Source organism: Triturus cristatus, chromosome 4_2 (genome assembly GCF_964204655.1).
Source record: "Triturus cristatus chromosome 4_2, aTriCri1.1, whole genome shotgun sequence".
Lineage (NCBI taxonomy): Eukaryota > Metazoa > Chordata > Amphibia > Caudata > Salamandridae > Triturus > Triturus cristatus.
The window spans coordinates 85235116-85261039 of NC_140586.1; the positions used below are offsets into that span (position 1 = coordinate 85235116).

Consider the following 25924-nt stretch of genomic DNA (forward strand, 5'->3'; position numbering starts at 1 on the left):
CCTCGCTTCTGAAGGAGACCTTGCACTACCTCCGGATGGTGACGCCATTTGCGATACCCAAGCCAACTGCGACTGAGTTCGTCCACCCTAGCGTTTAAAGAGCCAGACAGATGTTGAACCATCAGTGAAATGTCCCAACGTTCAAGGCAGCGGTGATGTCCGTGAACACCTGCACTAGCCTTCTCTTGATGAAGGGTAGAAAGGCCTTTAATACCAGGCGGGTCTCCCAGAGATCCAGAAGGTGGAGTCCGGATTCTGACGGAGATGCATCTGATATTCACTTCTCACAGACGGCTGTCCCAACCCAGGAGTGACACATCTGTCACTACTGTCGCATCTGGTTGGGGAAAAGAGAGGGGTCTGCTGCTGACCCAATCGCCGTTTATTGACTGCCACGGCAGATCTTCGAGAGCTGGAAGATGTCTTAGAGATTTCCCTAATGCAGCACCCACTGGAATTTCAAGTCCCACTGCAGAGCATGCATATGCCAGTGGGCATGTGTCACAAGCAGGGTGCAGGAGGTCATGAGGCCCAGCAGCCTCAGTCTGTCTCACCAAAAGCAAGGATAGAGACTGAAACATCAGTATCATAGCGCAAATATCCTGGGCACTCAGGATACGCCCGTAACTGCACCATGTCAAGAACAGCTCTGATGAATGGGGGCTTTGAGGGGCAAGTTAGGTGTGCTTTTGGCATGATGAAAGTGAACCCCAGCCAATGCAGTAGGTCCGCCGTGTTCTGGAGGTAGAAGGTAACAGACTGGGCCGAGTCCACCTTTAACAGCCAGGCATCGAGATAGGGGGAAGACTGGCATGCTTGATCTTCGCAGATGAGCTGCAACCACCGGCATCACCTTTTTAAACACAAGGGGCATTGGTGAGGCCAAAAGGGAGCACAGCATACCTGAAAGTGCTGGTGGCCCACCATGAACCAAATGTAACGCATGTGGGCAGGCAGTAGGGCAATGTGGAAATGTGGGTTCTGCAAGTCCAATGCTACCATCCAGTCTACCGGGTCCAGGGCAGACCAGCCTTGAGCGAGCGTGAGCATTTTGAACTTCTTCTTGAGGAAGAAATTGAGAGGGCACAGGTGTAGGATAGGACGATGGCCTCCATCCTTCTTGGGCAACAGAAAGTAGCAGGAATAGCAACCACAACCTCCTTCTGGTGTCAGCACCCTCTTTATGACCCCCTTTGCCAAGAGAGCCATCACTTCCTAATGGAGCATAGAAAGATGGTCCTCTAGCAGCCTGTCACAAGAAAGTGGAGGAGTGGTAGCTTCGAAGGGGAGGGAGTAGCCCTTCCAGGTAATCTGCAGAACCTATTTGTCTGATGTTATAGACCACCAGTGGTGCAGGTGATTGCTGAGTCTGCCACCCACTAGATGCCTATGATAGGGTGGCAAGGCTACAAGGGCTTGGAGGCTGCGGCTACCGGGGGGTGGTGGACTGGCCCGACTGTTGGCTACCTGACCCACAAGGTCTGTAGGTACCACGTCCTCTGCCACACAAAGGCTAAGAAGCATGCGCTCCGTGGTTGCCTGGTGGGTACAAATGGGGTTAGAAGCCCCTTCTGTGGCCACGAAAGGCAGAATGGGGGTGACACGGGGCCATCTACAATCCCAAAGACCTGGCGGTAGCTGTGCTGTCCTTAAAGCGCTCCGAAGAGACGGGAGCCCTCAAAGGGCATGTGCATAAGCTATGCTTGAACATGACCAGAAAAATTCAGTCGTACTCAGCCAGGCGTGGCCCCGTAAGGCCACTGTAAACGAAACTGCTCTGACCAGTTTATCAGTGGTGTCCAGTCGACATCGGTCATGAACTTAGCTGCGCCTTTTCTGTCAGCAACTATCCTGGGAGAGTACGGCCCGGATCTTCTCTGAGACTGTTGACAGCACCTGCGCAACCGTATCCCACAGAGCATGGGAATAGCAGCACAAAAGGCAAGCAGTGTTCACGGCAGTATCTTGGATTGCCGATCCAGTGGTGCGGTTGGGAATGCGCCTGAGAAATGTAATCAAATATGGAGTGCATTCCATCCCCTATTTTTACATTGTATTGCTCCAAGTCCATCTTGAGCAACGCCCAACCGGTATGTGTCTGAGTCAGGGATCAGAATGGGGACGCGCTGGTGGAAACATCAGCATCGAGGAAGCTCAAGGTGGCACGACCGGCCCTGACCTGGATCCATCTGTGGAACCAAGTAGACCAACTGGAGCCAGAGCTGTCAGCCTGGATCCAGCAGGGGCCCCCACCAAAAGCCATGGGGCTTAAAGGCACACCAGAGAGAAGGGGCCACCCAGATATGAGGTGCATAGCCTCCTAAAATGCTCTTAATTGGGCGGGGGTCGCTCCAGCTCCTGGAAACTCGGGGAAGCGCTGAGGCAACCCAGGCTCAACCGCAAAGCAAGGCCACTGACGGAGGAGGAGAAGTCTTGCTGACTTATTCGAATGACCTGACGACTTAGACTGTGACTAGGATCTCGGACTCCATGACTGTTCCCAAGACCTTCCTCTCCACAAGAATCCAGATCGTCACTGCATCAGATCAAGCTTCCAGGAGCTTGAGGGATCGCTCCCTCAAGGCCTTCGAGTTCATAGCGTGGCAATCGGACTAGACGTTCAGATCATGGTTGCACTTGAGGCACCATCGGCATACAAGATGCGGGTCCGTCACCAACATCAAGTGGCGACAGGGGCCGCAGCGCTTGAAGCCGGCCTTCTGATATGACATCACTGCCACACCAGGAGGAAACCTTGAAAAAACCTAGCCAGTTAGTAAAAAACTGAGTAAGGGCTACCTCCCTCTCTAGCTCTGCATTGACTAGCGTGGAAAGAAAATAACTGTCGTCAACGTGCTGGGGTGGCGCTTATATAGGCACTACGTACGTCACTTCTAGTGCAGACAATGCCACGTGGAGCCGATCGATGTCACCTACCAGCACACAGGGATACTGCTCACAAACATTTTCTGGGTCTAGTCCGACGCCTGGGGATAATTCTAAGATAAGCAATCTGCAGCTAGAAGTCTATTAGATATGGAGTGTACGGATCAAAACGCAAACAGAGAAGTCAAACTCAAATGCAAATGTTGAAATGACAGCATTTCAGGTGATGGTATAGGGTGGGGTAATCTTAAGTTAAAATAATGGCTTCAAGTAATGGGATAATCGGAGTCACTCTGGACCACTGCAACAAATTGACATATTGGTGCAGAAGGTAAAGACGACAAGCCAGCTACTTAAAGAAAAATATATACTGGAGTTTGAATTAAAAGGCACAGGACAGGAAAACAGCACATTTCACTACTATAACATGACAATTTATGTAAAAAACACCCCTTGTACCGTAAAATATCCCTTAACAGACAATGAGACTTATTTTGGGAATGGACATTGGGCCTTTTTAATCAGGGCTCCAATAGAGGCTAGCAGTCAGTGTTTTCTCACCTGAAAATACTGTACAGCAGAGGACTCCTCTGTTCGTTCGCTGAAGACCGACCGTTCCATGCTGTTGCCCCGGCTGTTCTTCAGAATATTATAAAACGAGCAGAAATCTGAAAGAGGAAGAGAAAGAGGAGAAAGGACAGTTGCATCAAGGCAGTATTTCAAACACCATTGAAGTGTAAGAGCCATGTGAGCATGAAAGACAAAACAGTTAATGTTTCATATAAATACCTGTATTTTAAATACAGCTTAATAAATAGCATTAGGATTAACTGTACCTTTAATTACCTAGCATCACTTCCTGCTCAAGCTTGGGGTAAAATGCTGCACAGTATACTTAATACAATAAAACCTGTGTACAGGTTGGTTAATAAATTAGTCTCCAACACGTTACTTTGTCACATCAATGCCACCCCAGTCCTCATAGCTTTATCTTAGTGTTACGATTTTCTGGTGTGCACTGTTGGCCGACTAAACACAGAAAAGATCCAGAGGAATCAATACAGCACAAATTTCAATAGGACACAGACAAATTAGTTCCTACTCTTAGGTACATAGTTCCTTTGTATTGACATTATTTAAATTATTACACATACCACCTCTGATTCCAAATAGAACAATTTATAAATTCTTTTAAATGTCCTCGTATTATCAACAAATGTGATATCAAAACAAAAATAGTGATTAAACAAATTTTTAACAAACAATGAGATACATTTTATACATTCCTTCCTACCCCATGCTTAGAACAGAGTAGTTGCTACATAGTTCTCAGCAATCCAACTACAAGTTAGTTCAGTACACACAAGGTGAACAATTTAACCTCTGTAAAAATCAACAATGTGGGCATCTAAATTTTTTAACCAGTACTAATCATCAATTGGACTCCCCTAATCAATGCTGTCGACGTGTTTCGGCCCCATCGTCTGGGCCTCATCAGGACAAGGGTGCAAGGAAACAACATACCACAGTCTGGTTAAGTATGGACACCGAAATCCAATCCACACTTATAAGGCGCTCTCGTACACATACCAGAAAATCAAAACAAATCAAGCAGGATCTCTGTCAGTAACTTGAATGACTCCCGTCTTGTAAGGGGTGACAAAGGTGGTCCCCACAAGAGGGTAACCACGAGCCCCTCTTGGCGTACCCAAGTAAGCAAGAAAACTCAAATAATTGACTCCGTTTGGAATAAAGATGCATATGCTGCTGTAGTGGCAGGAGGAGAAAAATAGTGCTGTTGTAGAGGTGTTAGTGGAGAAGTAATCGTGAATGGTACATACAAAGGGGAACGTAGGGTTAGCACAGTCTGAAAGAAAGTAATTATCTACAACAAAGGAGAAAAAGATATTCCTACATTTTTGTACAAGCAATTAGTTAAAATATTAATATAAAGTACAATAATCAGCAAACTGTTTTAATAACAGTTTAAAAAGAATAAACAAGGGGGTGTGTCTCGCTGGCAATGCAGTAAGACGCAGGCTAAGGGAGCTTCGTCAAGCCACCGCACACTAAGGCAATTTTAGCGGAGCTGGGGCCTTACTGTCACTGACCCGGGGGGGGGGGGGGGGAGGGGATGGTGAGGGGCACCCTTTGCTGAGCGGAGGGCTGTGCAGGAGTGGCCCAGCGGTGCCTAAGCCGCAACATCTTGGCCTGTCGGTTGGTGCGCCCGCCATTTTACGGCACCCAGACCGGTGGTCCCCGGCCTTGCGGTGAGAGCTGTCCCTGCGCACACTGGGGCCCCCTGAAACTCTACGTCTCCGGTGGTGTGGGCGGAGCAGTGGGGGTGCCTACACCAGAGGGGAAGGCGCAGGACATCACCCCAGAGCGGACGAGCAGACAAGCGGACGGCAGCCCTGTAGCTGACCCAGGGCCGCCATCTTACATACCGCGCTGGAGGGACCCCTCCAGGCTTGGGATCCTGCCGGCTGCGTCCCCCGGCCCGGCGGGGCCTTCATCTGGCCCGACAGACGGCGGCGACGCGGAGAGCTTGCCGGAGGACGACGGAGGCAGCCACAGCAGCTCGGGTGACTCTCAGACCTCCGGGGGCCTGCTGCAGCGGCGGCCGCCATCTTGCGTGTGCGGAACCCGTGAGTCGCTGGCGCTGAGTGGGGCGAGCGTCTCTGGGTCAACGCTGTGGGCCCTGTGGGGGACCTCTGGGGTGAACATTCACACTGCCCAGTGCAGCACCTCTGCCCTCAGTAAAGCTGGGACATCGCCTTGGGCCTCCCCTGTCCCTCTGGCACCAGCACGGTCGGGAGGAGCCCTTAAAAGCACGCAAGGGCAACTTGCCCGGAGGTGGCACCCTCCTTGCCAGACTTACCGCTCAGTGCCAACAACGCGGCCATGCACAGCTCGAGGGGAGTGAGGGGTGAGGTCCTCTCCTGTGAGTGTGCCCTCTTCGCTCCCCCCCCCTCTTTGAATGCCACGCGGGGCCCGTCCACTCTGCACCTGCCTTAGGACTGAGCTGGCACATTACGGACTCGACCGAGCGGACTCTGGGGGGCCCTGTCAACTGCCGTTCTTGCTGCGGGCGTTACCCCGAGAGAGCTGGTGGGGCTTGCCCGAGACTTCTGCATGTCCTTTGGCCCTCTCCGGCCTTCTCGTGGGCCGTAGGGGGGTAGCAACGACACTCACACAACGCCACCCCTGTGAAGGGGCGACTGGACCAGCCTACCCTTGAGCCTCCTCTAGACCGTTTCCATTGAGCCACCTCATCTGCTTGACCCTTGCGACTTCCCAGAGCCCTGCTCGTACACTGTCTTGGTGGTACACTGCGCGCCCCTTGACACGGGGTAGTGCGGAGGGCCGACGAGGGTGAGACTGCGGTGAGGCGAGGCCGTCGGCCTCAGGCGGAGGCGGGCTCATCTATATGGCCCCTGGTCCCCAAGACTGCCATTCCCAGATTGGGCACTGGAGTACCTGCACACAGCCGCACCTTGTCCCTGACCCTGATCGCCTTGGCCCTCACGGGCCTGGTGGACACCAGGCTTCTCGAGAGGGCGGGGAGGAGACCGTACCTGCGAAGGGGGACTGGGTCCACTCCATCTGGCACGCACAGAGGCCTGGTTGCTGAGCCTGAAGATGCGCGCTCTGACCCCCCCCCCCACCCCCCACCCCCCCATCAACTGACGTGAAGCACAGACACTAGACGCCCAGGCCCATCTCCGGGCAACCCTGCGACCGCTTGGGAGTTCCTACGTCTAGCGCTGCTGAGGGGCATACCTACATGAGAGATGACACGCACCAGAGTGGATAAAGATTCTGCGCACAGAGGTCCAACTCCTGCATCAAGGAGCTTCGGAAGGAGGTTACGGACCTTGGAGAAAGACTTGACTGGTTGGAAAAGACCGTAGATGTCAGAACAGAAGAATAGGAACAACTCTGGCAATGCCTGGCCGCCCTGGAGGAGCAACACAGAGTACCAACTGAAACAGGAAGACCTGGAAAATCGGAGCCGCCGGAACAACCTCCGCATCCGGGGGGTCCCTCTCAGTGAGGAGGGAAAGGACATTCTGACATATGTGGCACAGCTCCTGCACGAGGTCTGGGGAGACGACGATGCATCTCCGCCGGCCCTGGACCGGGATCATCGAGTCTCTCGCCACGCGGGCAGGCCAGGCATCCTCCCAGACATTCTAACCAGGGTCCACTTTTTTACTGAAAAGGAGGCCATACTTGGGGCGGTGCGCGCCAAGCCAGACCTAGTCTACGGCGGAAGCAAGATCCAGATTTTTCAAGATCTTGCACCTAACACCCTCCGAAGACGCCGAGATTTTAAACCTGTGACGGATAAGTTGCGAAGCATGGACATCCCCTATCAGTGGGGTGACCCATTCACCCTCATCTTTCAGTGGGAATCCAAGCGTCAGGTGATGCAGCGCAACTTCTTCGTCTCACCTCAACACCGCCTGCCAGTCCCACTCGTTTCCCGCCTCTCACGAGGGCTCCGGCCGAGCCATCATGGTCCACTGTGCACCGACATAGGAGCTCGCCGCTTCTCGATGCCCACTCATTCTCACAAGCCAAGAACAACATCATTCGGCACATCAGGTCCCTGGAAGGGGAAAAGTCGACAGCAGGCTCCCGCTCTCCATCTCTAACGGCCTGCACGCGCTGCCTCCGGAGTGTGTCACTGACCCCTCTGGGGCCGGTGTTCACTCTGCAATCTCGTCCACACCCATCTGCAGTGGTGATGACGCTGGCTTCTCCGTCTGGATAACCCCACAAGCGACTGACGACCTACCCCCTATCTGTTCTTGAGAGTGACCTCTCTGGGTTCACCCGAACCATGCAGTGTAGGCTGACCCATGACTAGAATAGAACACTGTGGCCCGGTTGGCCAATGTTGAGGACTTATTTTTTGCTTATACCGCTTTATGCTGGTCTTTCTCTTTTTTCCTACTCTCTTTCCTCTGGCTGTGGCTGGCGGGGCACCCCTTTACACAGGAACCCTTCCAAAGACAGGAGTGATAAGCCCCTGCACCCACGCCCCTTTCACCCAGCATGCTCCCTACTGTGGCATGATGGACTAATTTGGATCTGGACCCAAGTATGGCTATCCCCTGCCCCTTGAAGGTAATGTCCCTTAATATTAAGGACCTTAACTCTCCCAACAAACTGCGGCAAACGTGGTGGTATCTCCTACAACACAACCCGGACATTGTCCTACTCCAAGAAACCCACCTCTTAAAAGCATATATTCCCCGCATGGCCCACCCTAAATATCCTCTCCAATTCTGGGCTACGGCATCCACTAAAACGGCTGGAGTGGCAATCCTCTGTCGAGCTGGCATCAGCCGGGGAGAACCCAGGGTCTTCCGTAGCTCGGATGGCAGCTTCATCAGCGCAGGGGTATGGATTGGACAACGCCATTTCACACTGTGTAATGTGTATGCACCTAACCAGTTGCAGGACGCCTACCTCCGGACGACTCTGCGGGAACATGTGTCGCAGGACGCCCACTCACTGATCTCGTGGGGGGGGGGGGGGGGGGATTTCAACCTGGTGTGGGATCCTACGATAGACGATAGACCGTAGTGAAGCCTCCTCTCATGGGACGGAGGCCATGTCCTCTGCCCTCAGGAAGCAAATAGCAGACCTTGGCTTGCTGGACTCCTGGCGGTACCACTCCCCTGAGGTGCGCGATTTCTTGCATTATTCTCACGTCCATCGATCGTACTCACGTATATATTTTTATTTCTCACGCTCTGGTCAGGGACAAGCTTGCTGCCTCCATGTCCGCCATATCGCTATCCGACCATACCCATGTTGAACTGCTCCTGCAGGATCCGGCCGCTTGCCCCACCCATACACCGCGGTGACGCTTGCCGCCCCATATCCTGCGGGACCCCGTCAATGTGGACAGTATACGGATTGCCATTGACTCTTATTTCGCGAGTAACGATATCCCGGAAACGCCCTTCCCGGTAGTGTGGGATGCCTTTAAGGCTACGATACGCGGCCACATCACCTCCCTGTCAATCGCGCGGGCACGCGAGGCCTGTCTCTTGGAGGATAACCTCTCCAAGGATATTAAAACGCTAGAGAGACAGGTTCAAAAACGCCCCACACTTGCATGTAAACGACGCCTTGCGAAATCTTAGGGGATAACTCTGCTCCCTTCGCACCAACAAGGCTGAGAACCCTCTTCTGGCGTTAAAGCAACGGCATTTTGAGGGGGGGGACAAGTTGGGCAGAATGCTGGCGAGACGCCTCCGGGCGCGCACTGCGAGGGCCCAAATAGCTAACATTCAGCTCCCTGGTGGAGAGAGGGCCACCGCAGAAAGGGCCAAGCGCGAGGCCTTCCGGGCCTACTACTCCGCCCTATACACGGCAGATGAGCTGTCCCAAAAAGAGATCAATGATATCCTGAGCCAATACTACCACTGGAGGAGTACCTCACTACGGAGGAGCTGGTGGCAGTATTAAAGGACCCCGGACCGGACGGCCTTCCATTGGCCTTCTATCGTCTGTTTCTGGTGCAACTCCAACCCTACCGCCTGAGGCTGTTCAATTCTTTCTCTGACACGGAAGGGCCAACGCCCTCCATGGGTCTGGCAGAAATAGCCCTTGTTCCCAAGGAGGGGAAGGATCCCACGTTGTGCGCATCCTACCGTCCCATAGCCCTGTTGAATACGGATCTAAAAATGTATGTTGTAATGTTAGCCAAGCGCCTTGACCCCTACATACCTGGCCTGGTGGAGCCTGACCAGGTTGGCTTCATCCGGAACAGACAAGGAGCGGACAACGTGCGTCGAATCGCGCACCTTGTGGGGAAGGCACAGCACTGGAACATACCAGCGTGCCTCCTCTCGCTCGACGCGGAGAGATTGTTCGATCGGGTGGACTGGACCTTCCTCCGAGCAGTGCTGCAGAAAATCGGCTTGGGCCGGACCATGATAGCTAGGATCATGGCCTCTCTCTCTCTCCGCAGGCCCAGGTGCGGGTCAATGGACATCTTATGGACCCTTTCACCATCCATAGGGGGACGAGGCAGGGCTGCCCACTGTCCCCTCTGTTTGACCTCGTGGTAGAGCCCCTAGCAGAGATGATTAGACAAGCTGCGGACATACATGGCATCACCCTTGGGGGTCAGCAGAATAAGGTGGCGCTCTTTGCGGACGACCTCATCCTCACACTGACCCGCCCACAAACCTCCCTCCCGGCGCTCCACTCTCCATTACAGTCCTTTGAGCAGGCCTCAGGTCTTAAAATTAATCATGGAAAGTCGTGGGCTTTGAATCTTACAATCCCTGAGGAGGAGATACAGAGGAGGAGATACCGGTCCTCAAACCGCTTGCCCCGTATCAGTGGGCCGCTGACCATATCCGATACCTAGGGCTTCAGCTGCCTCCCTCCCTCAACACGTGGACCCAAACAATCTGGCAGGAATGCAGGAAGGTGGTCTTGGAGGACCTGAGGGGGATGGAAATCTCTGACCCTCTCCTGGTTGGGCCGCCTCAACGCCATTAAAATGTCGATACTCCCAAAAATACTATATCTGTTTCAATGCCTGCCCACCCCTGTTCCGCAGCATCAGATCCAGAGCCTTCAACGGGAGCTCACAAATTTCATATGGGGCGGGAGCAGACCACGTTTCTCCCATAAACTTATTATGCTCCCGCGAGACAGGTGGGGTTGGCGTGCCCCAATCTCCTTGAGTATTACTGGGCCTCACATCTCCGCGTTGTGTCGGAGTGGACAGCAACAGAAAGTGAAAAGATCTGGTTCCACATGGCCAGGACGGTAAACGGGGGTTCCATTTGGGATCTTACCTGGCTTCACCGGACCTCACGCTCTCGCAGTGCATATAATCGCAGTGCTCACTAAGACGGTGCTGGATAGCTGGGACAAGGTAGCCGTCCGCAAGGGGCTCACGACTTTCCCCTCCCCCCACACTCCCATTGCAGGCAACTCGATATTCCCTCCAGCCCTCAACTCTCAGGCGTTTTCAACATGGCTCAACGATGGATGCCAAACGATTGGGGGTCTATTCGAAGGGGGTACGCTCAAAACGTTTGCCCAATGCAGGGAGGAGTTCCAGCTTCCGGCGGAAGCAAGGTTCCAGTATACACAGCTGCAACATTGGCTGTTCACGCCAGAGATTCAGCACGCATCTACCCACCCGTTCAGCGATTGGTTCGCTCCTACGATGAATCAAAGGGCCTTATCTCCCGGACGTACCAGATACTGCCACACCCTTCCGCTAGTAACCACTCACCCATACCAGCGTCAGTGGCAGTTAGCGTCCCCCACTGAAATCACGCCTGCGCAGTGGGATCGCCTCTGGCGAGACATCCCAAAGGTCTACAGCAGTATATCACAAAGAGAAACTGCCTACAAGATCATGACGCAGTGGTACTATACGCCTTCACAGGATGTTCCCTGCATCTTCCCCATTGTGCTGGAGATGTTCGAATGCTTCTGGGGATTTCATTCACATTTGGTGGGCATGTCCTCTCCTGACCCTGTTCTGGAAATAAGTTCTTAATCACATTAAGGAGGTACTGGGCTTCCCTCTGCCTGATTCCGCAGCCACGGTCCTCTTAGGCCTCAAGTCCGACAACCTAAAGGCACTCATCCGTAGTGACTGGTATATAGCTCTTCACATGCTCAGGGCTGCTGAACAACTCCTAGCGTTATATTAGAAGAAAGCTGAGACCCTCCCCAATTGCGGCCTTGTTTACGCGCTTATGGCATGTAGTGACTATGGAACTCTTCACAGCACGACTGCAGTCCCGCGACACCCGCTTCACCACAATCTGGAACCCACTAGTCACATATCTTTACAGACTCGAACATGTGCGATTCCTACCCTCGAAACTCAGAGCCCTACGCTTATTCGAGGACGCTATACTCCCGACTGATCCTGATCGATTACTTCTGCTTTCACTTTAACCCTGCTCACAACTACATATAACACGCATGCTGACCCCTGGTCTAACTACCTTGCACCACTGGCTCCTTTGGATCTCCCCCCGCCCGCCTTCACACCCCCCCAAATAGTAGCGGCCACGTAGCGTCACTGACGCAGGGACCTCTTTTGCCCCTACATCTTCTCCTCCTACCTCTCATCTGTCTGCTCACCATTACCTTCTTTCTGTAGGCCTCTCACCTACACTCTTCGTTCCACTTTCTGCTCTGCTACCTAATTAGTTACTTATGGGTCTTGACTCTTGCCCACAATTGTATTTCACTGCTCTGCTTTGAATATCATGCGGCCGGTCCACCAAGGGTTGTAGGCGACATGCTGTGTTTGAATTGCTCAGGTACGCCTCCCTCAAACCACCTGCAGCTCTACTGCACTACGTGGCCGGCCCTAAGCAGGATTGTGGGCCTGATGCTGTGTATACCTAGACCCTCCCCTTGTTTCTTATATGAACAATAAAAACTGATTTTTGCAAAAAAAAAGAATAAAATTACAAAACATGAAGAAAAAAAAAATACTCATTTTGTACGCGAGTTTTACTGCAGAAACCAATATCACAATTCGTAAAGGAGGCAACAAGGAGTCGGGGGAAACAGTACGTTCGGTTCAACTTAATGTTCCAGAGTGTAACAGAGGTCATAACCGAGATACTGGAAAACTAATGCAAACATCGGGTCTGTATAATGTACTGCACAGTCAAAGGTGACTGGGGCAATGTTAAAAGGCGGAACAACAATTAATTATGGTTGTAATCTGAAGGAAGTGTACTTCTTTATCACAAGGACTAGGCTGCTGTAGTGCTGGATTCTGGTCTAGGATTGTGTGTATAGAGAGAATTCTAAACACAACAGAGTCCTACATCACTTAGCCAATGGCTTAACATTGCCCACTATGCATCATTCAAGTAATTTAAGCCTACATGGTTTAGAACACGACTAAACACAAGCCTAAAAATTACAGGCAAAGCCAACGGGTCACGCTCTGCAACTGCGTTCTTACTGCCACTATTTGCTTTGCCAATGCCAGCTACTTTTAGAAAATCCAGCACTGGCAAAGCCAATAGCGGTGACAAGCCCTGTAAATGTACTGTAAACAATTTGGAAACACTGTTCTTCATAGTTTCAAGATGCCCGTCACATTGAATTATGCAACGTGACAACAAAGCAGCGGCGCCCGGCACAGGTAACAGCAGTGCGGCGGAAGTCAGACAGAATAAGTAAAATTAAATAAATACCACCGAGGGCGTAGTCTGTCGGCTTCCCGCCCTGCCCCACTCCACAACGCTTATCTGTGCCAGCCACTGTTGCAACAGTGTCGAAAAAGTATAAAAAACATTTTTTCTATACTCCCTGTAGGAAGCTGGCTCTGGTGATCCCCTGGACTCTTTGCACAGTATACCTTACTTTAGTATACAAAGGCTTACAGAGGTCAAAGTAGATAATAACCAATTCTCAATTTGTGGTAGTGTGGGTGAGCAGCAAGGCTTTATCAGAGTGTTGAACATTTATTGTACACACTAAGGCAAGACATGATGATTTCACACACTCAAAGGCTGAACTCTGACCAATTGTTTTGTATAAAAATATTTGAGTTGTATTTTATATTTAGAACCAAACAGGACTTGGTGTAGGTAAGTAAAATAGTACTTTTCAAGAATAATACAGTTGAATGCAGTTGGCTTTGTTACAGGTAGGTCAAATGTTCAGAAACATTTGAAATTACTTCGCAGTTATCTTGTAATTACTTTATGATTACTTTTTAGATTACTTTTTCTACTCAGTGTGATATGCCTAGATAGCACACTGGGACATTTCCTAGATAAAAAGTAGGTAAAACAGTTTTCACAAAAACAGTTTGTTTCCATAACACCCTCAACACATGGAAGAAAACAGTCAATACAATCCTATGGAGGAAAATTAGGTTATCGGTTTGCTGGCAAGTAAACAATCTTTTGGGTTGAGTTTCTGGGGTTAGATTAGAACAAGGGTTCCCCCAGGATCAAGGATGCACTCAAACAGCAACCTCAGCAGCACTAGGGCGGCCGGGTGCAGAGTGCCGAGGCCCAATGTTATCCAATAGGCGACAGGGGGACTCCGGATGGTGGCTACTCACAGGCACCCTACTTGTATGTGGGAGCAAAGCTCCTAGGGTTTAGCTCAGGGCAAAGGGGGATCCACGATAGCACACAAAGTACACCCATAGCGGTACTGGGGGGCAGGGTGCTGGATCGACGTCGGGAGCCCTGTTGCTGTCAATGGGGAAGCTGTGTTCAGAACAAACACAGCAGGCTCGGGCACGAAGATCTTCTGAAGACGACCACCGGTTGGAAGATAAGTTGGGATTTCGTGGGATGCCGGGACACCGTCAGTTGGGCCACCGTGGGGCATCGGGTGCAGGGGTGTCTTTGGCATAAGGTTTTCCTTATTGGCTCCAATTGGGGGGGATCCTCCAGATAGGAGCTGCAGGCATCATAGGGAGACTTGAGGTAGGTCAGGGATCACCAGATCCCAAGTCAGGATCCACAGGGAGACATCCTCGTGGTAGTGGGCCACTCTCGCATGGGGTGCAGACTCGCAGATTTGGCCCGAGCCAAAGTCTGCTGGTGAACAAATCCGGTGCATATGGGAGACAAGGTGTTTTTAATGAAGGCAGGGCAAGTCCTCCTAGTTCTGGGGAGAAGCTGGCTGAAGGACGCACAGGGATTCCGCTTGAGGAGGTAGGGACAGGCCAGCAGGGCTGGGGCCAACTTAGTTGGTGCCCTCCACTTCTTCAGTCAGCACGGTTCTTTGGTTCTCCTCCTTTCTTCTTGTCTGAGGAGGCAAGGTTCGGGGTTGCCCATAAATACTAAATTTAGCGGCGTTTCGGGTTTGTACAAGTTGGAACCGATGGTTCCCTTCTTTGGGGTGGGTACACCCCCTATTATGCCACCCTCCAGTGGGGGGGGGGGGGCATAAGCCTCAGTCTGGTTGTCTGGGTCTCCCCCATCTTCAAGATAGTGGGGACAGAGAGCTGTGCTTCGCTTCACCTCCCCCACAGGAGGGGTTGGCAAAGATGGGCACATCTCTCCTCCTATCTTGGTTTTCCTGCTGATTCTCTTACCCAAACTGGGGGTCAGAACCGGTGGGGGCCAGTTGCTGGGAGCAGCAAATGGCTGGGTCAGCTCCCAAAAGGTGGCAAGCCTTTGAAGCTTCCCCTTTGTGGACCCTGCCTATCCTGGGGGAGAAGGCTTGGCACCTCTACCCAGGATGTGCTTTGTTTCAAGACCCCAAGAGCTGGAGGCTCTCGACCCAGGGGTCCAGAAACCGGTCCTGGCAAGGCAGCTGGCGAGCAGCCAGTCAGTCATGACACTAGTTAGGTCGTTGTTTAGGGGGCATCTCTAAGATGCCCTCTGAGTGCATTTTGTATTAAATACCACACTGGCATCAGTGTGGGTTTAATGTGCTGAGTAATTTGATATCAAACTTTCCAGATTTCAGTAATACCCTTATGGTGCTATGGAGTTCAGAATGACAAACTCCCAGACCATATACTCTTTATGGCATTACTGCTTACAATGTCTAAGGATGGACTTGGACACTGTAGGGGTATAGTGCTCATTCACCTGTATCCTCACCAGTGGAATAGGGCACCCAGCTATAGGGGTGGTTTACCTATGCCATAGGTTGTGGATTGCAGGCATGGCACATAGGGATGTGTGTCATGTCGACTCCTCACTTTTCTCTGCACCAAAACACACAGCCTGCAATCGCAGTGTGTGTTAGGGTACAGGGTCTCTAAGGTTAGCACAATATCTGCTGCAGTCCTTAGAGGCCTTCCCTGGTCACAGGGCTCTTGGTACCCATGGTACCTTTTACAATGGACTTACATGTGGCCACAGAGTTCCCAATTGGGTGTGCAACAGTACAGTTTTAGAGAAAGAACATTGACCCTGGGTATCTGGTTGGCAGGAACCCAGGGCACACTTGGCCATGGAGCATCAACATTAGGCAAAAAGTGGGGAGAAACCATCCAAAAGGGGCACTTTGCTACACTCCCAATATGGTTGCAGTGTTCGCAACATAAAAACATGTCACACAGTGATGCTACTTGGTGACCATTTTTGGAGTGCAAAATTATAGGAAACAATGGTGTCTATACTTTCTAAATGGCTACTTCATTGCAACCCGCAATATGAAAACCGAGGCAAGATGGCCACTGTTAAGGATGTTTCACACGAAACTATTGAGATAGTTCCCTGCAAGCTACTTCATATCCTTGTATCAGGCAAGTTTTTGTCTATTAGCCGACTCATCCTGGTCTGAACCCCACAGTGGGGCACATAGCTGTTGATCCAATATATACGACCCAGTGAGGTAGATGGTGCATCCTATTCTCTGACCCAAGTATAATGAAAAGGCTTTCAACCAGTAACCCCAGGCAGCCTTTTGCCATTATACAAACCACATTCTATTAACAAGACCTATTTTTTTCACGTTAGGTCTTCACAGATCTGAGTATTCCATTCTTTTATTATCCAATAAACGGATCGTTTGCATACTTATTCGGCTGCGCAAGTGTTCATGCATTTTCACTAGGGAGCCCGGCATACCCCAACTTCAATCCTACAGAAACTACATGGCCACCTCTGAATCCCTAGGGAGGCAAAGTCTGAACTCGTTTAGAATGATTTATCCTGGCAATCCTCTCCAACAATGGTATGGAAAACTTCAAACATCCGACAATCGGCCACGACATCCGAAACCGTCTTACTGGACTACAATCAGACTTTAAAGACAGGCTCAATGAGAACAACCAAGACACCCCTCTACAGGTTGAAGTTTTCAACAAATCACTGAAAGTTACAAAATATCTCTAAATCCCCTACAACAGAAGACTCACCCAGTGACCCAAACGCTGACATAGCAGTATATAAGAATTGCAAAATGTTAATGCAATTGTCAGACGCCAACCTTAAACTCTTTGAATCTCACTTCCAGATGTTCCCAAACCTTAAAAGACACCTTGTTAATGGAATCCCTCAATTTCTGCTGGACTCCACAATTAAGATATCTCCACCTACCAATAACACCACCACCATACTGAAGCTATCTCACCAATACTCAAGCTTGAACATTTAGTCAGTGTTCCTAGGCTAATCCAGGTCCAGTACTCGGAGGGAGAACCTTAAGAAACCCACTGATGGCTGCAATGGTCCTGGCCCCTACACCTTCACAAGGAGTCCACAATTATTTCTACACCTCTCTAGCCTCACCCCAATCAGCATGAAATAAACTCTCTAATGGAATATCTTCCTCCAAATCCGGCACCACGCTGATGTTAAAATAGATACCTTCTAGGAGCTGATATTCGCCATTGTCCCAATACCTCTCAAAATCATACTCAAAACTCTAATGCTGTAGAAATATTCACTCTTCATATTAAAGACTATGACGAAAACCCTTTAACTCTATGGACTATTAAAACCTTTCCACATAATTACAAAAATCCAAGACCTAAGAGATCCTCCTTGATTTCAGATAAAAAGCTAAAGAACCTATGATCCCAGGGAGTCTACCAAAGCCTACAAAGAAAACATCCCCTTTCCAAATAATAAAACCCAGAGAAAGATCACTAAAGAATACTCATATGAAAGGCACTCTGGAAAATTATATGAGAAATAAAAACAATTAGATGCTATGACCGAGCCACTCCGAAGCTCTCCCCAAGGTGATTTCTACACAACTGCAGATCTCCAAAAAAATAATAAATCCAATAATCACCTACGGTCTCACCTTGACTTTCCTGACTGAAAGGTGGATGACAGAAGTATCTCCACCATCACTAGACCTTCTATTAGCTCAAGAATACAACCTCACCCTCTTAAACAAAGTGGGAAAAATCGGGTGGTGGAGTAACACTTATAAATCATATTAAGTACAGAAGCCCATACCAATTCACCATCTTCATATACATTAAAATTGAAGACAGCAGAATAAAAACAAGCATTGGCATAGCCAATAGGTCTCGCCTTTGGGACCTTATAAGTGTTTAGCCATGCAACAGTTGATGATGTTGCACCAAGGATATTGTGCTGCATAACTAAACACTTATAAAGGTCCCAAAGGCTAGACCTATTGGCTATGCCATTGCTTGTTATTACAAGAGGCTGACAAAAATATAAAAAGTTGCCTCTAGAATAGACGTAAATAGTGTTCATAGATCCAGTACATTTTACTCCATCTATGGCCGCAAGGATTCTGGCAGGGCGTGTAAGACCAAGCTAGAAGTAGCAGGCTGATACCTCCAAATAATATTCAAGCATGTCACTTCATCTAGTAACAATGACAGGGCTACATCATTTCAAATAGGATGAGTGGAGAATGCCAGTGATATCTAATCAACAAAACTGGGGGGAAGGGGGTGCACCCTCTGCTGATGACGTTCGAAAGCACAACAGAGGATTTACAGTATAGACAAATCCTTTACATTTTATTATGGTGTCTATAGAGCATTTAATAGGCATTGGCGTCCAAGGGCTTTGAGGGGTCTAAAGGCTGCAATAGAACATACCATCTTTCTCTAGACTGTCAGATTTCCATTGGGCACTATGATGATAGCCATTTCACTGAAATTCTCCACCCAGCACTGATGAGGACAAGATGTTTTTCTTCGAAAGTCTGAGTACAAAACAGATTGTAGAATCAGTTTAACACTCGCTTACTGATGTTACACTATGGCTCACTCGCACGAGCAGTTGAGGGGTTCCACTAAAGTTAAAGCTAAAAAGGCAACATTTACCAACAAGAAAAAAGTTTTGAAGTACAGAAGTAGAAAGACCACGAAAAAGGCCACAAGTTGTCGGATTACAGCTCTATAACACAAAAGAAAGGCACTGATGAGGACAAGATGTTTTTCTTCGAAAGTGCGAGTACAAAACAGATTGTAGAATCAGTTTAACACTCGCTTACTGATGCTTCACTATGGCTCACACGCACGAGGGGTTCCGCTAAAGTTAAAGCTAAAAAGGCAGCATTTACTAATAAGAAAAATGTTTTGAATAAGTACAGAAGTAGATCTATAACATACACAAAAGAAAGGCAAAGCCAATAGCTCTGGCATTTGTAGCGTGCTACGTATTTTATACCTTTGTTTGCAACCATACAACACAAGTATGAGTGGTGTGCGCATGAGAGAGAGGGGGGAGCAGGAGGTGAGCCCGCGAATGGTGCACTCACGCGCGCTTGGGAGAGCAGTCTGCTCATTTTTAAGCACTGCACGTGTGCTTGTGGCGCGCTGCTGCTCGCTCCCGCAAGGTGGATGCCACCACAAGCACGAGTGTGTGCTTGAAAATGAGCAGAGCGACGGCTAAAGGCCCTCCTATGTAGCGCATGCGTGCTGCTAGGTGAGACCTAAAAATCACTACATTTTGATCTCATGTACCACCTTGAGAAAACATTATGATCTTCATGAAGTACAGAATTGAACAGAGCACAGAAAGTGCTATAAAAATCTAACAACATTTTTCTGGGTTACTTCAACCTACACTGGAAAAACAAGAAAGACCCAGTTGTCGCTCATCTAACCACACCACGAACCAACAACTATCTTGCATATCACTGCACAGCGCCCACCCACTGTAAAGGGGCCAGATTCGACAATATCACTGTGGAAGAAGAGAAGATAGTGACTGACATTATAAGACCAGTTAACTAGTCCGATCACTCCCTCATTTCCTTACTCTAAATGGCGTGAAACACTCTACACCTAGGCAACGCTGTAGACCCATAAAAATGGATGAGTACCACAAGAGGTATCAACAGTACAACCATCTCTAAAAACATTGCATACTCTACACAAAACCTACCTCCTTCCACTGATGTGAATAACCTCACAATCCACTACATCAAAAAATGCCTCACTCTAAAAGAGCTAGCACCAAAATCCATAAATGACAAAAAGCAAAGAGCTAAGCCATATGATTACTACAAATAATTACATAAAGCAAATAATACGGGGCGTGACTTGCACATGCATGGTTGCAGTCACATAGGAGACGAGCTCCGGCGCCGTCCAACCTGTGAAGCAGTTATCCCCAACCCGCCTACCACCAAGGATATACGAATACCAGTGTCCGAGGGGAGTGGTGGTTAAGTCTGGCTACTCCAGACGGTGGAAGGGCCTCCCCCAGGCACAGCAGACACCGTGAAAAGCTGGAACCGGTCCTGGGAGAAATCAAAAATGACGGCAGCAACCCAGGAGTGTCAAAGCCACTGGGAATCACCCTAGGGGAGTGGCATCAAGCACAGCGGGAGGAGCACCCCCACCTTGGCCGAGTGAGTGGGAGGGTGCAGCAAAGCAGAAAGCAGGGGCAGCCTAAGCTGGCTGCGGCATAGATGTGCCTGCAGTGTTTCGCACAGCCCGGCGCGGGACGAGTGTGGAGCCGCGAGGGATTACCAGATGTCACCCTCGCTATGGGGACCGCAGGGAGGCAGGCCAGAGCCCACCTTCCTTCTTGGTACCGTGATTGAAGGTGAGGTTCGGAGCAGCCACGCATGGAGGTGGTGAGGCATGGACATGAACAGAAAGGCCCGCATACAGCAGAGGCCTGATACAGGACCGGAGAACCCAGGGGTATCACTGGCGGCTTGGTGAGTGGCCTGGAGCCCATTTGCAAGTGGCTGGAGTAAATCTATAGCGTTTCACTGATGGAAGGGATCCCACCCAATGGGAGAGTTTGTCCCTTGACATGGGAGCGGACAGGGTTCAGATACCTGGGCATCTAAGTAACCACACAACCGTAAACCTTTTACAGAGAAAATCTGGAGCATATTTTGCATGACTATAAAAGGGGGGGTTGGGGTCCACTGGAGATAACTTTCGATTTCCGAACTAGGCCGAACAGCCCTACAAAAAATGATATTCCTCCCCAAGTTTCTATATAGTCTGCAAAATACACGTTTATGTCCCAGATATATTCTTTAAAGATGTCGGGGCGACAACCAGGCAGCTGATTTGGGATGGTGGCCCGCCGAAGTTTGCCTTATCTGTATGGACACGCAAGCTAGAGAACAGGAGAGTGGCCCTCCCAAATCGTAAGTTATATTACTGGGTGGCCCAAAGCAAGTAATTAACAACTGGGTAATTGTGACCAAGCAGGAACCCTTAATCTATGCAGACAGGAGGGAAAGGCATCCTGAGGGGCTACCTTGGCGGGCTCTTCAGGACAGGCAGGTGCAACTCTTTGCCAGGCCCAACTGCGCAGGTGGTTAGACTACAGGCCTCGAAAAATCACAAAAACGTTACTAGATCTGCAGGCCAAATAACCTGAACAATTTACCCAACCTAACTAATGTGCTTGACTCGTAATATGGTCATTATGTCATCCTAGGAAAATATTTTATTTTGTAGAGACAACTTTTTCTTCACTATCACATTAGAGCCCCTTCAAATATGAGAGTTCAGCATTCCTGCTGTACAAAAAACCTATTTAGATTGCTTTAATAAACTAAAAGGTTTGCTCCATGCATAATCAGAATCTAGCCCACATATAGGGTACACATGACCCCTGACTTCCCTCTTGGTTCGCTAATAGAATTGCAGTTCAAGGTGGGAGCAGGAAAGTTTCTCAGTTCATCTTTAAAACCTCACTTTTAATAAATATATTACTAAAGCATGAAGTGGTAGTGCACGGTCATTCACAGACTGCACATTTTCCATTGAAATGGCCAAAAACGTTGTTACTAACATGCAGTTTTACGTATAAAACTATATAGTGTTCTAAATAATCTGCAGAAATTGGGTTTATGCATATCTATTCATTTGCACATCACAAAGTAAAGTGTTATGATTTATTTTTGTCCAATTAAAACAGTTTTTTCATCACACAATTACAAAACAAGGGCTTCCATAACTCCTGAAATTGACATTAACTGTATAAACATTTCAATGTTTTAGCTATTTAAGTGTGTTTAAATCAAACAGGGTATTCTACAGGCTTTTATTTCACCCTTTTTGTAGAGCACATTTGTCAAGCAGTTCACTTTCCAAAATCCTCGAACTTTGCAGTCCGAGAAAGAAATGAAATCGTAGATGTAAAAGGACTTTTGACCTCTGTCTCTGAACACAGACTAAATGTGACAGGACAAAAGCAATATTTGAAGGAATCTTTAATTTTCTAATCGCTCACAAAGTAAAGGAACACCGGTTTGTCAGCTCGCCAGAAGGGGTGAGTAGGCCTCTAAATATAGCTCGCACTGATAAAATCTGACTCGCCATGGCGAGTAGGTTTGCTGTGGCCTGTTAGAGTATGGCAGGAAGCAACAAGACACTGGGTTGGAGCGGACATGCGACGCTGGAGTACCCGCTCTAGGACTCGGCATTGCTAGCTCGCCTGAAATGTCTGGAGGGTCACAGGAAGTGGGATATACTGGGAATATTGAAGGTGGGGGACATGTGTGTGTGGGGGGGGGGGGGGGGTGTTAATGATTATCCTATTCTCCTAACTTGAAGCACAATTTTAACTGACAGGGGAGACAGTAATTACGCTACCAACAGGTCAAACATATCATGTGGCGCTATAAGGAACCTTCTTTCGGAGGTGGCTGAAGAAATGCTCCTAGAATGGAGTGGGGGGAAGGGGGGGCTTCACAAACACGCTTTATCACAAATATACTTCACCCTGACACAGCCTGGCCCCATTAGACACCCAGCAATGTGAATGGGTAATCGACTTGGGGAGAATAGGAAACAATGCTTGGGGAGATAAGCCTGCAAGTATACCCAAGTGGCAGCCACCCGGGCGGGCTTTCAGCTGGTGCAGTTAAAGCAACTCCACAGGGCATATTACCAGACAACACGCCTCTGTCATATGGGGAGGGTAGGTAATGATCACTGTCAAAGGGTAGGTCACCAGAAAGGGGCTCTGAGCTACACCTTATGTAAGTGCATAAAAACAGAGGGTTACTGGGAGAAGGTGAAGATGAGGATCCCTTCCGTTCTGGACTGCGCCTTGCTCTCAACCCACAGCTGGTGATTTTGGGTATCTGGGGAGATCAGACATTAAAACAGATACCAGTTCCTATTCCGCAACATGGTGTTAATTGAGGCGAGGAGGGACATTGTCGGTACTGGTGTAGGCTTAAAAGTCCCCCAATCGATCGATGATACTTGGACTGGAGCATGAGGGTAGAGAGGTTGGGGTACCGTGCCAGGCTCGCCCACATAAATTTGAGAAGGTGTGGGCCCCAGGAAAAGGGTCCAAGAAGGTCTATGACCTGGAGGAGGCATAAAAGGGCAATGGGTGGGTTCTCTTGGCATTAGGGAAAAAGAGAGGTGGGAGCCTAGAACAGAGGTCCATAGAAAGCCACTAGGGACTAGATAGTGGAGAAGTGAAAGTGGTGGCTGAAGGAAGGAGGGTTCTGCCAGATAGCAGCAGGGTGTACAAGCTGTATACTTGCTGCTTTATGGTGTTATATTGTTATGGAATTCAATAAAAAGATTTGAAAAAGCAGGTAAAGTCCTATGAGCCTTGATGGAAAAAAATGGTGTCATTATCCCTCACCTATCAGCTTAACGCTTATCTGCAAAGAAAGAAACAAATTACAAGAAAAACATATAATAGGCTGCTTTGAGCAAAGAGGAAATTAACCAAGTGAGAAACTGTCCTAAGAAACTATATAAAAGTTTTTTATAAATATATATATTTTTTAATTTAACCCAAACTCCTAGAGAATTCACAGAAACATTAAAAGTGTGAGGATCTCTCCAACTTATTTATAGAGAAGATAAACATTGAAAAGTGCATTACAGTCAAGCACGTTAGAATTGGTAGGCAGAGAATTATGACAGGAAGGACAAACTAAAATGATCTCCAGGACACAGGAACGATTGATAATTGGGATATTGAAGGAGGCACAACTGAGCTGTGTAATGATGATCCTTGTATGCAACTTTGAGGTCCATGATGCTTACTGGAATATTAAGTGCCTAATAAAAGATGTTATAACATGTTTTTAAAAACTATCTCCAGAATCACCCTATCCTCCTATGACAGGGATTCCATCCCTTCTACCACCCTAAAAGACACCAGTCAGACACTATTCCCCTTTCGGTACTGCCTTAACTCATCCTGAACCCCTAGGGGAGTCCAGGACTGCCTGAAAGCAGTTGAAGTAAAGATGACCAACATCTATTGTTTGGTGTAAAATCCATCATTCCTCAAAGTCCTCAAATGTTGAATAGAAAACCAACTCAAATACTTCCTAGGAGAACAAACTGCTGGGTGATCTATAATCTTGCTTCAGAAAAGCATGCAGCAAGGAAATGTCAACCTTAAAAATCGAGATTAATTTCCTGCGCTTCCACAATGAAGGAAATGGTATCCTTATAAAACTAGACCTTTCAGCAGTTTGAGACATGATGAATCCCAACATTCTCCTGAGAACTCAAAGGGATGGGTAATGTATCAATGAGTGTCCTCAAGTAGTTGACATCTCTCCAGGATAACTGAAGGCAGTACAATCAATCACACCAGCTTGAGCACAGTTAGTTTCATTACAGAACCAGAGGCTACCATTATGCAATAACTTATTATTGCTGCCCAACATGCAGCCCGTTAAAGAACATAAACATCATTAGCACAGCACGTTTTGCTACTGACATTTTATCCTCTAACATGCAATGTATCAAAATGTGTTATTTAAAAAAAATACATCATAAACAAAATATTCCAGTTTTAGTTCTTTCAAGACAGTATAACTCCACGTCACTAAGCATAGTCCTCTCACTGCTCCTTTACAAGATAAGTACTGTACCATTATTAGGTCTCACCTACGCAGCACGCATGCACTGCATAGGAGACCTTTAGCTGTCGTGCAGCTCTTTTTCAAAGCACATACTTGTGGCGGCATACGCCTTGCAGTAGTGCGCAGCGGCGCGCCACAAGCACGAGTATGTGCTTTGAAAAAGAGCAGACTGTTCTCCCCAGCGCGCGTGCGTCTCGTTCCGCCTCTCCGTCTTGCTTGCGCTTCTTATTGTTGGGCTTCTTTGGTAGGATTTGCGCATGTTTGGGCGTCTTTCGAAAGCTAATCCTGCTTGTTTTACATGAATCTCGCCTTCCATCAGCATATCCGAATTCCGGGATCAGTGACTCAGCCCGCCGTCTCTTCTGTCAGAAAGAGCGCACAGTCCCCTCAAAGTATCCCCACTGAACATGGAGAATGATAGGCGCCGCTCCGTTGTTCCCACTACCTGGCGTCCACATTTCCTTTCTGCAGACTCTTCATTCTTTGGGTCCTCCCTCTCGACTAATACAGTCCAACTTTCACCAACCGCTTTTTCAGCAGCTGTGAAATGTGCCCTCTGCGTGTTTCCTTTTACATGCAGTTTTATAAATGACTTCAATGATCTCACTCCAGACTGCTGTTCACCCCTCTCTGTGGGCCTAACCCCATCCCACTGCTTCAGAGCAGAGAGAGCCCTGCCAGACATGGACTCTGGACACAATTACCAGGGAGAGGGTAATCGCACACCTCTTAACAACATCGTCGTCATTCAGTTCCTCTCTCTCCTCTTCTGGAAATGCAGCCTTCAGAACTTCAACCCAAACAGTATGAAAAAAAACTCAAACTAAAGTTAATTATCATTCTGCTACAAAGGAGATAAATCATTCAATGTTTTAAAACAGAAAACAATTCAAAACACACAAACGCAATATCGCCGTTTAAAAAGCAAATGCTTTCTTTGGAACTAAAAGGAGTTTTTAATACCTTTATTATGTAAAGCGTCGCAACTTGTTTTTAGCTTTACCCTTGCCTGTCTCATTAAACTCGTGCTTCAATCCACAAACATTAATTCAGGGACATGTACACCCAGGGCTTTAGTAATATAAATCGGACACTTAAACGGGTGTCTGTCAGGCCCTGTATTCATGTCCTTAACTTTTCATTCAAAAACGCTCATCTAATTGTGAACGATGGGTGTAAAAACGTTAATGTGATCTATGTTGTTGCTGCTTATATTTCACAAGCTTTGCTTAATCTTGCATTCCCTACGAGTGTTTGATTTTTCCCG

At 48.6% G+C, this 25924-nt stretch overlaps 1 protein-coding gene across 5 annotated transcripts in view; it reads right to left on the reverse strand.

The window, feature by feature from the left end:
* CARM1 (coactivator associated arginine methyltransferase 1) overlaps nucleotides 1–25924 on the reverse strand; it is a 212864-nt gene that overhangs the window by 155784 nt on the left and 31156 nt on the right. For all 5 annotated transcript variants that reach the window (XM_085600664.1, XM_085600660.1, XM_085600662.1 and 2 more), the window contains exon 3: nucleotides 3448–3554. In XM_085600664.1, the coding sequence (XP_085456790.1) occupies nucleotides 3448–3554 (107 nt within the window). The remainder of the gene's footprint in view (nucleotides 1–3447; nucleotides 3555–25924) is intronic.